The sequence below is a fragment of the Phyllostomus hastatus genome, unplaced genomic scaffold, assembly GCF_019186645.2.
Source record: "Phyllostomus hastatus isolate PE091 unplaced genomic scaffold, TTU_PhHast_1.1 phas_contig_65, whole genome shotgun sequence".
NCBI lineage: Eukaryota > Metazoa > Chordata > Mammalia > Chiroptera > Phyllostomidae > Phyllostomus > Phyllostomus hastatus.
Window position 1 is genome coordinate 848,419 of NW_025333932.1, and position 14,461 is coordinate 862,879.

General features: G+C 32.3%; 1 protein-coding gene across 1 annotated transcript in view; it reads right to left on the minus strand.

Moving 5' to 3' along the window:
* Positions 1-1,682: 1,682 nt before the first annotated feature.
* TCEA1 (transcription elongation factor A1) overlaps positions 1,683-14,461 on the minus strand; it is a 49,941-nt gene continuing 37,162 nt past the window's right edge. The window contains exons 8-10 of the mRNA XM_045849364.1: positions 12,192-12,338; positions 5,146-5,217; positions 1,683-3,196 (exon numbers count right to left, since the gene is read on the minus strand). Of these exons, the coding sequence (XP_045705320.1) occupies positions 3,188-3,196; positions 5,146-5,217; positions 12,192-12,338 (228 nt within the window). The 3' untranslated portion in view covers positions 1,683-3,187. The remainder of the gene's footprint in view (positions 3,197-5,145; positions 5,218-12,191; positions 12,339-14,461) is intronic.

Below are 14,461 nucleotides of genomic sequence, written 5' to 3' on the forward strand. Positions count from 1 at the left end.
CTCAGTCATCCCATTATGGAAACAGGGGCTAATTTAACTGGACTGTATGACATATAACATACAAAACTTTGTTTCTGTCTTTGCAGTCATGGCTATTAAAGAAAAAAAAAAACTGTTATCTTTGTTAGCACCCAGAGAGAGGAACCAGACCAAGGTAAGTCATGTGAGGCAGTCCACCAGTTGACTACCAGACTAACCAGTTGAATAAATAAGTGTAAGGGTATACAAATTATACTGAAAAATACTTTTAAATTAATAATAAAACTGTTTCATCACTTTGCAGAATTCAAGTACCAAAAGAGATCTCCCAAGACTCTAGCTCATTACATTTCTTTCTTTCAAGTTAGAAGCTAAATCGTTGCCAACCAGTAGTCATCTAGCCTACCTCTATAGGTATATCTCAGCTCTAATGCAATCAGGAAAAAGATGTAATGCTGTGATACAAATACAATCAAGAAAAACTATTTCATGAATACCTACCATGTGATAAGCATTCTTCTGGGTGCTAAAAATAGTGCAGTGAACAAGTTTCCCATAAAAACTTATCAACTCCATCTTTACTAAATTACAGCTATGGTTATCTAACATAGCCACATGATGAGATTTTTCTAATGTACATCTAGATTACTTGTGACTGACTTCAAATTACTTAAGCTTTTCTTCAATGTAAGTCTTTCCATGACTACCTAGGAACCTATTAGTGACTTTGTTCTATTTACTGTGAAATAGCATCTTCAATGTTCGTACTTTGCTTATTTTTCAAACTGACAAAAGTATGCAGATTTTGTCAGTGATTATTCACATCACATTTCCCATTGGATATTCTTGAATAGCTAATTTTCTACACTTAAATGTGCATTGCAGGGGTTGGAGGGGATTATTGCTTAAAATTTTTTAAATCACAAAATCGTAACTGTAGTTTTTCTTTAAGAAGTAAATTCAATTCAAATCCCACATGATACTTTGGCCTGTAAAGTTAATCACTCTGTGTACCTATAAAAATTCAAAGTATAGCCTGTTATTTCTTTTTGCCTATTTAATACTTTAAAACCTTTAATTTTTAAGGTATATACAAATTTCAATGTGTGGGTGTATATAAATATTTCAGAACTTTTGTCAAACAAAACTTATAACCAATGCTCATCACCTCTCAGGTAAGGAAAAAAACCAAGGTGATTATTTTCTGCTTTCCCAGTATGGTTCTTCATTAGTTGCCACATTTGCCTAACTTGATTTCTCTCTATGTTCATTTAACACTGGTACTTTATCCTGGAAATAAATATTATCAAGTATTACCCTTGATAGCATTTACTTCCAGTTGCTTTATAACTGGCTAGGCATTTTCCTATAGTAGACTCACTATTTGATCTCTTATGTAACATTAAGTGCACACATGGGATATGCTAACATGCCCTACTCAAAACCACCCTGGCACCCTTTGCCAGGGATCCAGAACAGAGAGGAGAAACATGCTCTGTACTACTGTTAAACACTAGTTTTTACTAAAACTAGCAGGCATCACTTAATTAAAACTGTACTTCAAGAACACCTTAGTAGCTGGAAGAAGAGAATTTCTTAAACAAAAAGTAAAGCAAGCTTCAATGTTCAATAAAATGACAAATTGTGATATAATTTAAAAACAAGTAACTTTATTGAATTACAAATTTTAAAATGCATCACAGTTTAAAAGTGGAACTATTTTAATTTTATTCTTAAAACTCATTCTTTCAAAAATGTACTTTATTTTTCAAATGATAAAAGAAAAGGTTAATCTGTAAATTTGCAAAGTAAAGATGGAATGGTACCAGTTGGCCAAGTCTTATATATGGGGTCTTAACAGTGACCTTTAAATGTTGTTTTCTGTAGTACATAAAATTGATTTCGAACAAGAAATAAGAAAATGAGAGTAAAAGAGAGTAAAGCATGTACTGAAGTCTGTCTGTAGGTGTTTGATAAAATACAGATTTAGAGTAAGTTGCAGACTTTGTAACAGTGGCCTTTAAAATATGCTAGAGCAAGTGTACCCTAACAAGCCTGTGTGAAAATTATTTTTTCTTATTCCTAATAGAACACTAGTACACATTTAAACAAAAATAAAACTTAATTGTAACATCTGTACTATAAAAAGTATTGCATTATTGTCCATATATTCAATTTGTTCAACAACCTCATTAATTGTGTAACAGAAAAAGTCAGTGTAATAGACTCAGGACAAAACATATTTTCTATCAACCTCAATTATGAAAAGATTTATATAATCCTTAAAACTTGATTTTTGGCCAGTAAAGATTTCCAAATCAAAATCAAGTAATGAACTGTTTATAATAATGACACTATACTAAAATGCAAACATTTCCCCCATTATGTCTTTCTAGGAGGGGAAAGAAATTAGATGCTTTTATTCTTTGCCTGTGCTGGGGTTTATGAAAAGCCTCCTAAACAGTGTTCTGAAAAACTAAAACACACTATTAAGTCAAACAGGTAAATAAACAACAAAACCAAATGGATTTCAACAAAGTCAAGTCATATTTCCAAAAGTAAACTCTACTAAGAACAAGAAATAAACATTACAACAAATTACAAGAAAAGATGATCATGGTTAGTTACAAATGTAAAATAATATCTAATTATTCCAGACTTGTGAATATAATCATTAAAACCAATTTCATATGCTAGTTCAAATATTATATACAATTTAGATAAGCTGGTCAAGTATTATCTAAACACACACCACATTTCATAAACTTAAAATTATATTACCTCTCCTTTAATATTTGCAGGTACATGCCAATAAGGGAAAAAATGTAATTTTCATTTAGGTATTAACTGAGAATAACATTTCTACGATATTTTTTAGACTGTAAAAAAGTTAAAGTAATTTTTCTTTACGAAGCAAAAAAGGTAAAAGTAAATTGCCAAAAGTTTAATTGATGAAAATTTAATTACTTATAAAAATGAAAAAATGTTTGAAGCAGATACCATACAATTATTATGTAGTCTCCCTACTGACCTGAAACTACAGAAGTCATTTAAGGAAGGATGCTATGTCAAAAACAAAGACTAACACAAGGGATGCATTTTCTTTAAAAATCTGATTTGCAAAAAAACTAGTTCCCTGGCCTAGTTTTAAAGCTAATTACAAAATCCATTTTCTCAATGGTCCAGATATTTTGCCAATTCTTCTGACTCAACAGAACTGTCAAAAAAGAAGAAAAATTTATGAAACCTTTAAATACAGACAATATAGGGCGTTTCCCTTCCCCCATTTAAAACAGCATACACTTTACACTGCTAAGAAAAGGGCATTTTTTAAAAAGATGCTATTTGATTTTTTCAAATATGAATAATCCATTGTCTTAAGTATTTGACTTTTCCAACTCAGAATTAGGAGAAATATAACTAAAATAGTATAATTTTTTTAAATTAAGAACCCCTCTTCTAGACACAATAGTGTGGTAGTTACCAGAGAGGAAATGGGTTTGGAGAAAGATGAAGAGGGATGGGGGTCAAATACATCACAAAAGGAGACTAAACTTTGGATGGTGAGCACACAATTCAATACACAGATGATATAGTATATATTATAGAATCACACACCTGAAACTTATATATAATGTTATTAATCAATGTTACACCAATAAATTTAATCTAAAAAATAAAAAGAAAAAAGAAACCCTTTTTAGTGTTTATAAGCTTAAAAAATGAATTTTAAAATTTGAACTTTTAGACTAAGCTACCCTAGGTATCAGATTTCTACAGTAAATTGAACTTTCTTAAATCTAATAGGTCCTACATCAGAACTTATGCAGCAAACTACTTGTATTCAAAACAATATGTTATACCCTATACAACTATTACTATTACTACTACTAAGAATAACAGTAATCTATAATGCAAAATAAATCTGGAGAGCTATCTGGAAAAGCCAGATTTGCTCAACAGGAATAGGGGAAAAATGTGAATATCCCTCTTAGATTAATGTTAAAACCTCTGCAAACTCAGGATAAGAGCCACTATTTCAAACCATGAAAAACTCTCAATATCAATAACTTTCCCAGCTCAGAATGAATCTTTGTGCATAATAAAATGGGTACTGGTCTCAACCCCTAAAATAGTTTCTAAGGCCAAAGTCCCATACCATATATGTGGAAGATACTTCCCCACTGTCTAGTTTTTAATTCACTTCTGATTTTTGTAAAATGCTTTAACCTATGTGAATTAATTCAAAATAAATATTAGACTAAAAAGTCTATGTAAGTGTAACCAAAAAAAAAAAATCTTGTACAAACTTCACAAAAACTAATAAAAAAACTACTCAGCATTTTTGGAATACCAACAGTTATTAGTCACTTTAAGTGTATTACTTCTACTCCTTACCACAACCTGTAAAGTAGGTATTATTTACATTTAATACATGATAAAATTACAGTACAGTAAGGGTAAGTGGCTAAGGAGTTAAAAACTTATTTGGCTCCAAAGACTATATTCCTACTATGTGAGTCTCCCCAATTCCACACTCCCAACATTCCCATATCTATTAAGAACAAAAATTATCTTAGGACTGATATATAATTCTTTTCCTGATTTTAAGTTATATTACTGTGGCTCACAGAAATCACTGAAGAATGAATCATTTAAGTAACAAATTTGCCTGTGTGGGGCTAATTCAAGAGTATACAGGCAATGTGAAGGCTTAGTGAAAAGCCTACCAGACCATGACAATGCTCATTTGTAATTCCTAATGTAACACTAAAATCATTAGACTGGTTTTTAACAAATTTCTCCAAATCAAAACCTATGAAGAGAAGAAATACATATGGACAGATTTTCTGGAAGTACAAGAGTTGAAGGAATTAATAAATGAGTATAGTTTTTACAGGGCTGTGATACAGTAACCAAACATGTGAGACTGAATTCTGTTATTCCTGTACCAAAACAGCATGAAGGTAGGAAAATTAACATTCTTTATTTCTAACAGAATACAATGTAGTATATTGCATTACAAATGGTTAGTCACAAACTCTCCAAATACTGAATACTGTGAGCATATGTATGAATTTAGGTATCTAGACAGGCTTATGAACAGACCTGAAGAAATCATTCTATCATAAATGAGTACAATATGAATCTAACAAGGTGCCATACCTTCCATCGATTTCCACATTCATTGCAGACAACAAATGTTGTCATTGGTTCATCAGCACTACGCGTTTGTACCTGTAGAAAAATCAAATGAAAAATGTTACTTTTTATAATACTATAAAACTATAGCATTGCTATAGTAAAACTATAGTAATAGTAAACTATACTATAGTAATAGTAAAACTATAGTAATACTATAATACTATAAAAAGTCCAATCTAAGTAAGAACATTCTACAGAAAAATATATAACCACAATAGTACCACAATAAAATGTATAACAGACTGAAACAAGTTCAAATAAGCTAATGTCAGAAGAACACACATTTCTAAACTTCAATTTTCTAAGTCCTCCCTTCTTTGTCTTTCCATGTTTACTGAATCCCAGATAAGTGGGAAATCATCTAATATCACACATTGTACTTTTTAATAAATGACTAACACATATGAAAATTTTCATCACTAAAGAAGTGTTAATTAAAAATGAAAAATTTCAAGCCCTGGCTGGCGCAGCTCAGTGGATTTAGCGTGGGCTGCGAACCAAAGTGTTGCAGGTTCGATTCCCAGACAGGGTACATGCCTGGGTTGCAAGCCATGACCCCCAGCAACTGCACATTGATGTTTCTCTCTCTCTCTCTCTTTCTCTTTCTCCCTCCCTTCCCTCTCTAAAAATAAATAAAATCTTCTTAAAAATGAAAATTTTCATCACTAAGAAGAAAGTTAATTAAAAATGTCAATTTTCTCTTACAAATTAGCAAAGATGTGAAAATTAAGCATATTGCATTTTGACAAATATAACTGATTCTAAAAATTAGGCAACAACAAAAAGCTTTAAATACCCTTCTCTGTGATCTAGAAACTTGTTATCTGACCTATTCTAAAGATGGTAATTAGATATACAAAAATCTGTGTACACATCAACATCACTAAATAATCAGGGAAGTGCACATCAAAACCACAATAAAGTATCACACCTCACAACTGTCAGAATGGCTGTTATCAAAGACAAGAGGTAACAAACGTTAGTGAGAATGTGAAAGATACCCTTGTAAATTGTTGGTAAGAATGTATACTGGTAAAGACATGAAAATCAGTATGAAGGTTCCTCAAAAAATTAAAAATCAAAATACTATATGATCCAGCAATCCCATTTCTGGATATTTATCCAAAGGAAATGAGGTAAGTATCTCAAAAAGATATCTGCACACCATGTTCACTGCAGTATTTACCATAACCAGGGTATGGAAACAACCTAAATATCCTTCAATAAATGAATGGATAAAGAAAAGTGGTACATATACACAATGGAATTTTATTCAGCCATAAAAAAGAAGGAAATCTGGTCACCTGAGACAACATGGATAAATATGAGAGCATTATGCTAAGTGAAATACACCAAAGACAAATATTTATATGTAGAATCTTAAAAAGAGGGGGGTGCTTATTTCATATAAACAGAATAGAATGGTGGTTACCAGGGGTTGGGGGGATGGGGGGATGGGGAGATTTTATAAATCAAAGGGTACAAACTTTAGTTTTAAGAGTAAGTTCTGAGGATCTAATACATATAATATATAGCATGACTATAGTTACAATAGATCTTAAGTATTCTCACCACACACACACAAGAGTTAACTATGTGAGGTGATAGATGTGTTAACTATCTTGATCTTGGGAATCATTCCACGATGTATATGTATATCAAATCAGCACACTACACATTTTAAACATATACAATTATATGTTAATTTTTCCTCAATAAAGTTAGGGATGAAAAATCTTTGTACAAGAGTGTCTAAAGAGTATGATTTTTAAAAGGTTTTATTTACCTGTTTTTAGAGAGAGGGGGAGGGAGGGAGAGAGGCAGACAAACATGTACAAGAAAAATATCAATTGACTGGTTGCCTTTCACACACTCACAACTGGAGACTGACCCACAACCCAGGCATGTGCCCTGACAGGGAATCAAATCTGCAACCTCCCAGTTCACAGGCCTGTGCTCAATCCACTGAGCCACACCAGTTAGGGCTACAGAGAATGACTTTATAATAGCACAAGCAGTAGAAACAACTTAACCAACAGGGAAATAATTAAATAAGTTAGAGTACCTTCACCTGATGAAATATTATGTAGATATTAAGATGTTTACAAGTTTTTAAAAAATAATTAAGAGGAAAACGTTTTCCTGTATTCTTGTTTATTCTAGTACAGTTGTCCCAATTTTTCCCCCTTTGCCTTCCTCTGTCCTACCCCATCCCCGACTCCCACAGTCCACGTCCATGAGTCATTCATACATGTTCTTTGATGATTCCCTTCCCCTTCTTTTCACCATTCCCCATACCCCCTTTTCCTCTGGCAGCTGTCAGTCTGTTCTGTTTCCATGTCTCGTTCTGTTTTGCTCATTTGTTTATTTTGCTCATTAAATTCCTCTTATAAATGAAATCATATGGTTAATTGTCTTTCACCAACTGGATTATTTCACTTAGCATAACAGTCTCCAGTTCCATACATGCTTTCTCAGAGTGTAATTCCTTCCTTCCTTCCTTCCTTCCTTCCTTCCTTCCTTCCTTCCTTCCTTCCTTCCTTCCTTCCTCCCTCCCTCCCTCCCTCCCTCCCTCCCTCCCTCCCTCCCTCCCTTTCTTACTTCTGTATAGTATTTCACTGTATAGATGAACCAGTTTTTTAATCCATTCACCTACTGATGAGCATTTAGGATGTTTTCAACACTTCAAAATGTTTACATTACAGTAGCTAACTTTAACAAATATAAAAAATAGTTTACAGTATTTAGCTGCAATTAGAGTCAGAAAAAGGCCACAAGATAATACAGCCACCAAAATATTGATCATTGTTCTTTCAGTGATATTGGATGACAAACTGATAGGCTATTTTGAATTTCTTGTTCACATTTTTCTATATTTCTCAAACTTTCTATAAGTAGATACTTCATATTGCTTTATCTTTTTAAAGCAACACACTGATCAATTGATCTCTGTGTATTTAGGGAATCTGCTAACATTAAACATTCAAGTGAAAAGACTGGATAAATTAGAAAAATATAAAGCAACAGATAATATAGCAAAAAGGAAAAAAATTACATTCATAAGGAAGGGATCTAAAGAAAAGCATGATAAAATCATACTCAATATAATGACTAGAAATCTCATTATTTTTACAATTAAGTTACTCTTTTAAGTTAAAATTTGGAATATTTTTCACATAAATGCACTGAACAATCAAATATAGTTTAAAAATATTTTTCTAAGAAATAATCAAAACTTACATAATTTAAAAAATGACTTAAATAATCAAAATTTGCATAAGTAGCACACAGTCAATGAATTAAAATAACCAACATGATTAAGTGATAATGGTTTCCAAAGAAGGACATGTTTGTACATTTTGTAAATTAGATTAATTTCTTGTAGGAGGGCTGTACTAGAGAGCAGAGGACAGCTCAAAATATAACATGTCTGAAAACCCAATCTCAGAATAACTGGATTTCATCTTCCAAGCACTGTTTCTATTTGTTTTACTGCAAATTAAAACATTTAATGGAAAGAATATAATATTAGCATTTATTAATAGATCATCTTGGTTCCATATATAATTTCATTAAATCCCCAGGACCAAAAAAAAAGGAAAGAATCTAGCCAAGGAGCAGCCAGGCAATACAGAAGGACAGCTAGTCAGTGCAAGAGTCAACAACCTCCGAGAACAACCTAATCATCCCACAGCAGGTATTCCAGGCCAGGTAACCAATGTGGACCTGTGGGGTGACATCATGGCCCATGGGTGTACAGACAACACTGATGCCTTCATGAACATCTATCTGGCCAAGGTCATCTATGTGCATCATTGAGCATACTGGACAGTCCAGCAGGATGACCTGTTTCTGACAGGTCATAATGCCTGTTATGATCAGCAATCATACTTTCTTTAGGAGGTATTCATATATACCCTCAAAAATGAAAGCAATGTTCTCAAAGAGGTATTTATACACAAGTTCAAAGCACTGTTATTCACAATAGCCCCAAAAAGTGGAAGCAACCCCATGCCCATCAGAAGATGAATGAATAAACAAAATGTAATATATGTACAACAGATTATTATTCAGCCTTAAAAAGAAGGGAAATTTTGGCACATGCTACAGTATGGATAACTTTTATGAATATTATACTAAGTGAAATAAGCCAATCACAAAGATACAAATACTGTGTAACTCCATTTATCCATTTGACTACGCAGAATAGTCCAATTCAGAAACTTGTAGTTGCCAGGGGTTGGGAAGAAGGGGGAATGGAGACTTGTTTTTTCATGGGTATAGATGTTCAATTTTGCAAGAGGAAAAGAGTTCTGGAGATTGGTACAACACTATACATGTACTACTATTAAACTGTATACTTAAAAATGATAAAGGTGGTAAATTTTAGGTTATGTGTATCTTACAACTAAAAATTTAAAAACAAAAAGAAAACTCAGCAAAAATAAATAAATAAGCTCATGAGATTTTTTAAGATTTTATCTACACAAGATTATAGATTTCTGATGTTCTCCACTGAAGAGGAGATCAAAGGCCTCCTTTGGATACTGGAACCAAAGGTCTCAAAAACAGAAGGGTTATTTGTTTAAAGTATACACTCCTAAATTAATTTGACAAAGCATTATTAAAGTAAAAAGTTATTCTTTAGTTTAATCTAATTATAGAGAACACGAAGATGGGTGAAGGCAAGACCCTAAACACTAACAATACTGCATTTTGAATAAGGTATACATAATTTCAATGAGATGATAAAATCCTAATATATCATACTACAAAAGTCAGAAGCTCCATGATACCCATAAATACTAACATGACTATCACTGGTGACTCAAAAGCCCAAAGATAAGCTAGTTTCAAAAAAGCAGCACTCTGCCTACTAGAGGTCTTCAGATAAAAATGTTCAAAATAATACTTCTGAAATACTGAAATATTATACATATAATTAATATTGCTATCTATGGCCCTAAGAGTAAGTATGAGGAAACTTTTGCTCTCTGGGAAAATATTTGACCTCCTCGTGGGTACAAGAGTCACACTTAACTCTTTTATGTCATACATTTTGCCAACAAATTTGGATGTTTTCTATCTAAAGACAGAATTTTGTGACTATAAGAAAATCATACTGACTTTATCTCTAGACTAGTTTTTTTTTGTTAAAAGAAATATTTTTTTATCATAGCTGTTTATATATTTTAAAGAAAGTTTAACTTTTAAACATCTTTCTATTTATACTTAATTCTACTATGTGGCATTTTTAGAGTAGAATTTATATTGTTGAGATTTTCCCACCAACTGATTAAAAGAAAAGCAATTCCAACTCAGAATTTTCTGAGACCACTTTCAAATACTGATATATTTTACTAACTATCAGTAGTAATACTTTAACAAAAATACTGAAATATCATATATAATTATGACTAAATGAAACACTTCAAAAAGGTAAAGGACTTTAGATTGGTTAAATAAAGTATATCTAAAAATAAAGTATCATGCACCTTCAAAAAAATAAAAAAGAGGCAGAAGCTTATAAAATATGCTACAAATGTGTTTAGCAAGAAAGGAAAACAAAAACATATTCATGTTTGCAAGTATACAAGGTCTGTCCAGAAGGTATCCAGCCGTGTAATATGAAAAAATAGAGACATTTATTGAAGATGATTCAAAATACAGGAAACATTGTACTTAAGACATGAAGCTTCAGTTCCCTTCAAAGTAGGCACCTTGGAAGCTCACATAGTTCTTTCAGTCTCCACCAGCTGCCCCATCGTATTTGCCTTGATGGTAAAATCTCCTTTCAAAGGTGATTTTAGTTTTGGGAAAAGCCAGAAATTGCAGGGACCAAATCTGGGCTATAGGGGAGCTGAGTCACCTAGGTGATTTGATGTTTCACCAAAAAACTCAACATGAGATGTGATTTACGAGCAGATGCTTTGTCGTGATGAAGGTGCCAATCACCAGTTGCCAATAACTATGGTCTTCTGAATCATGCAAATAGTTTCTATGGAGGAATGTTCAAGCTTGGCTGCCAGGTTACATCAATGTCATGCAAACCAATGTTATATTAACACTGGCTGGACTTTTTCAGGACAGACCTTGTATATACATAAAACGTGTAGAAAGCCACAAAACAAACTAGTAATCCTGGTTTACCTCTAGGGAGGGGAGAACCAGATAGCTGCAAGTAAAAGTATGTGCGTGTGGTGGGGAGGGGGGACTTTCCACTCATAATCTTTTGTATAGTTTGAATTTTTAACCTTGAGAATACAGTACTTTTATATAATAAAAAAAGAAAGGCTCCTTCTTATAAGTCATACATAGTTTAGTAATATTTTTTAAGTGCTTAGTTTCTGTCAAGCAGAAAATTCAATTCCCTAAACATGTCTATTAATCTCCTTTGGGTGAAAATTCTGATTTAGCAGATTACAGATACAATACAAAAACCTATTTGGTAAATGAAATTAATGAGAATGATAAAACACCATAACTAAAATAACTGTAACATGGCTCTTTTAAGCTGTTAAAAAGATAAAAAAAGGTCAGTCATATTATACACAAACATAAAAGTCATCAACATGTTGCTAAAAGGAAAAAATATCTGGAAACCAGTTAAGACAAAAGTACCCACATTCTATACGAGGGAGAACAAAGAACTTTCCTTAAATTATAAAAGGCTGCAAAATAAAAAGAATGACAGCTTGTTTATATACTAACCAATGATCAACTGCTTATTAACTCTTAGAAAATGAAAATGGCCATTTTACTAAATTGTATATTTTATAAATTTTACTTAATTGATAGAGCTTTCACAATAACAATGTCCAAGAAAGTATAAATATAACTTATTTACAATTATCAGAATCTGTTAGTATTAAGAAAACATTCCTACACTTAAGAGATCACATTTCCTCTTGAAAAACCTCAAAACAAAATGGTAATTACTACTTTTTTTGAAACAGAAATCACAACATTCTTAACATGAAAATAAGACTCCATAAACAATCACAAACCTGTGTGTAAGTACAATTCTTCTTTTTACATTTGCCACATGTGAATAAGTCAGTCTGGGTTCCACCTGTCTTGGCCATCTGATGCTCTCTGATGGCTTCTTTGGTCAAGTTTTTCCGCATCTCTTTGAGCTCATCACTAGCCATTTCCTATTAGAAGGTGGCATAATAGTTATAGGTGTTTTCTTTGTATATCTTGAATGCTTTTTATGCTCAATTAGCTTAATAACAGAAAATTTATTTTTAAGGTTTTAAAAGTGAAAAACTATTTTTTCTCAAAGGACTCTAAATTAGAGTTTACTTCCTTCTAAAATGTCTTCAAATACATATAATTTTGTAAGTGAAAATTGCATTGATTACTGCTTAAAGGCTTATAAACAATGTAATCCTATAGCAATGAGCACCTCTAGTGCCTATATTGGGATGTACTGCTGCCTGCTCAAAGAAGGAAACAAGGACCTTTGGAGAAATGTCTGGTTCCAGTTTGGAGTCAAGAACTACACAGGATAAGCCAGGATCATTTTCTTGTGCCAGAAAGTAAAAAAGCTACCAAAGACTTTCAAGTCAAATGGACAGAGGAGCTAAAATAAAGTTGTTCCTATTGGCCAAAGATCATTTCTTCAGCCACCAAAATAAATTACTTTAAAGAACCAATCAAGTATGATATTTAGAAAACAAGAGCACAGAGACACATGCAAAACAGCAACAAAAGCCCCCAATAGCAGTTATTAGACAAAAACTCCTGATTCTAATAATTGTTAACTAAAGGGAAAAAATTACACATTCATCTTGGCTTTCCTAACCAAACCAACAGAGTAATGCCCAAGTTTATAAGGGAAAGTGCTTCTTTATCAGAGAAATTGAGATAATAAATATGAAAAGAATGACATAATTTTAGAAATCACTATTTTGCAGTTCCTAATAAAACCACCAATTCAGGGAAGGATCATCAATGGATGAACAACACATTAGATGAAAGGGCAAAAAAGAACTTTATGATGAGGGAAACAGACTGTAAGTACACAATCTCACTGGTGAATCTCAGAATATTAAGGGCACAGAGAGACATTATGTGTCTCCTGATGTTAAATGTTATGGAGTAAAAAACACCACTTATGAAATGTTTATGCAGGAAAAAAAGTTTGAAAAAAAGTTCAACTTGTATATAGTCAAAACTATAGAATTAGCTTCTGGTTAACAGAAAGTGGGACATAAAAGTTAAATAACCTATGACAAAAAAGAGACAATTCATACTGTGGGATAGAAGAAATAAACTTGTTTCTTCAACAGGTAGATGCCATGAAGAAAAAAAGCAGGGGCAGCGGTAGGAGAAGACATTGCTTTAGATACACATGCACACATACATAAACAAAAAAAAATCTTAAAAGACTGAACTAAAGGTAATGTGTAGACTTTGGACCCTGACATAAAATAAACGTACAACCAAGAAAAAGGATATGAAAGAACAATATTAGATACCGTATTTTTCGGACCATAAGAGGCACCTAGGTTTTAGAGGAGGAAAATAGGGAAAAAAATTTTGAAGCAAAAAATGTGGTAAAATATTTAATAACATAAACAACATAATATTTCACCAATGTAAATGTAAACAGAACTGAACAGCACCATTAAAAACCATTATTCCTCCCAAATGGGGGTGGGTGGGTGGGGAGTGCGTCTTATAGTCCGAAAAATACAGTATAATCTACTATTTAATTAAATGATACCAAGAAATTATTGATAGCTTTACTGGAAATGTTGATGACCTTTATTTGAGAAAAATATGGTACTTTTAAAGATACCTCTCAAGTTTGTAGAGGTAAAAGAGCATAACGTCTGAGATTTGCTTGAAAACAATTCAGAAGAAAAAGGAAAAAGAAAAGAGGGAGAGATGAAAAGGGTGCAAATTCTTGAAAATACCTGAAGCCTGGGTGACAGATAATACAGGATTTCATTACTCTATGTCCCCTATTTTGTGAAAGTTTGAAATTACTTTGGGGTTTTTTTTAATGAATTTTAAAAATATAGTAATTTTTATTAGCTATATAAAAGAATTCACTCCCTTGGACGCTTAAGAAAATAATAAGATTGCAGACACACAACAGCTATTTTCTATGAACAGCAATGTCTATAAATAGCCAGCTATGAATTTCATTTTTCCCATCAACCTCTATATAGATTTAAGGAACAGTTAATAAGATGTGAATAATTTTGCAGGTTTTAACCACAGAAAAAGCTTAGAGATTTCAAAGTCTGTTTGCAATTACAAACTC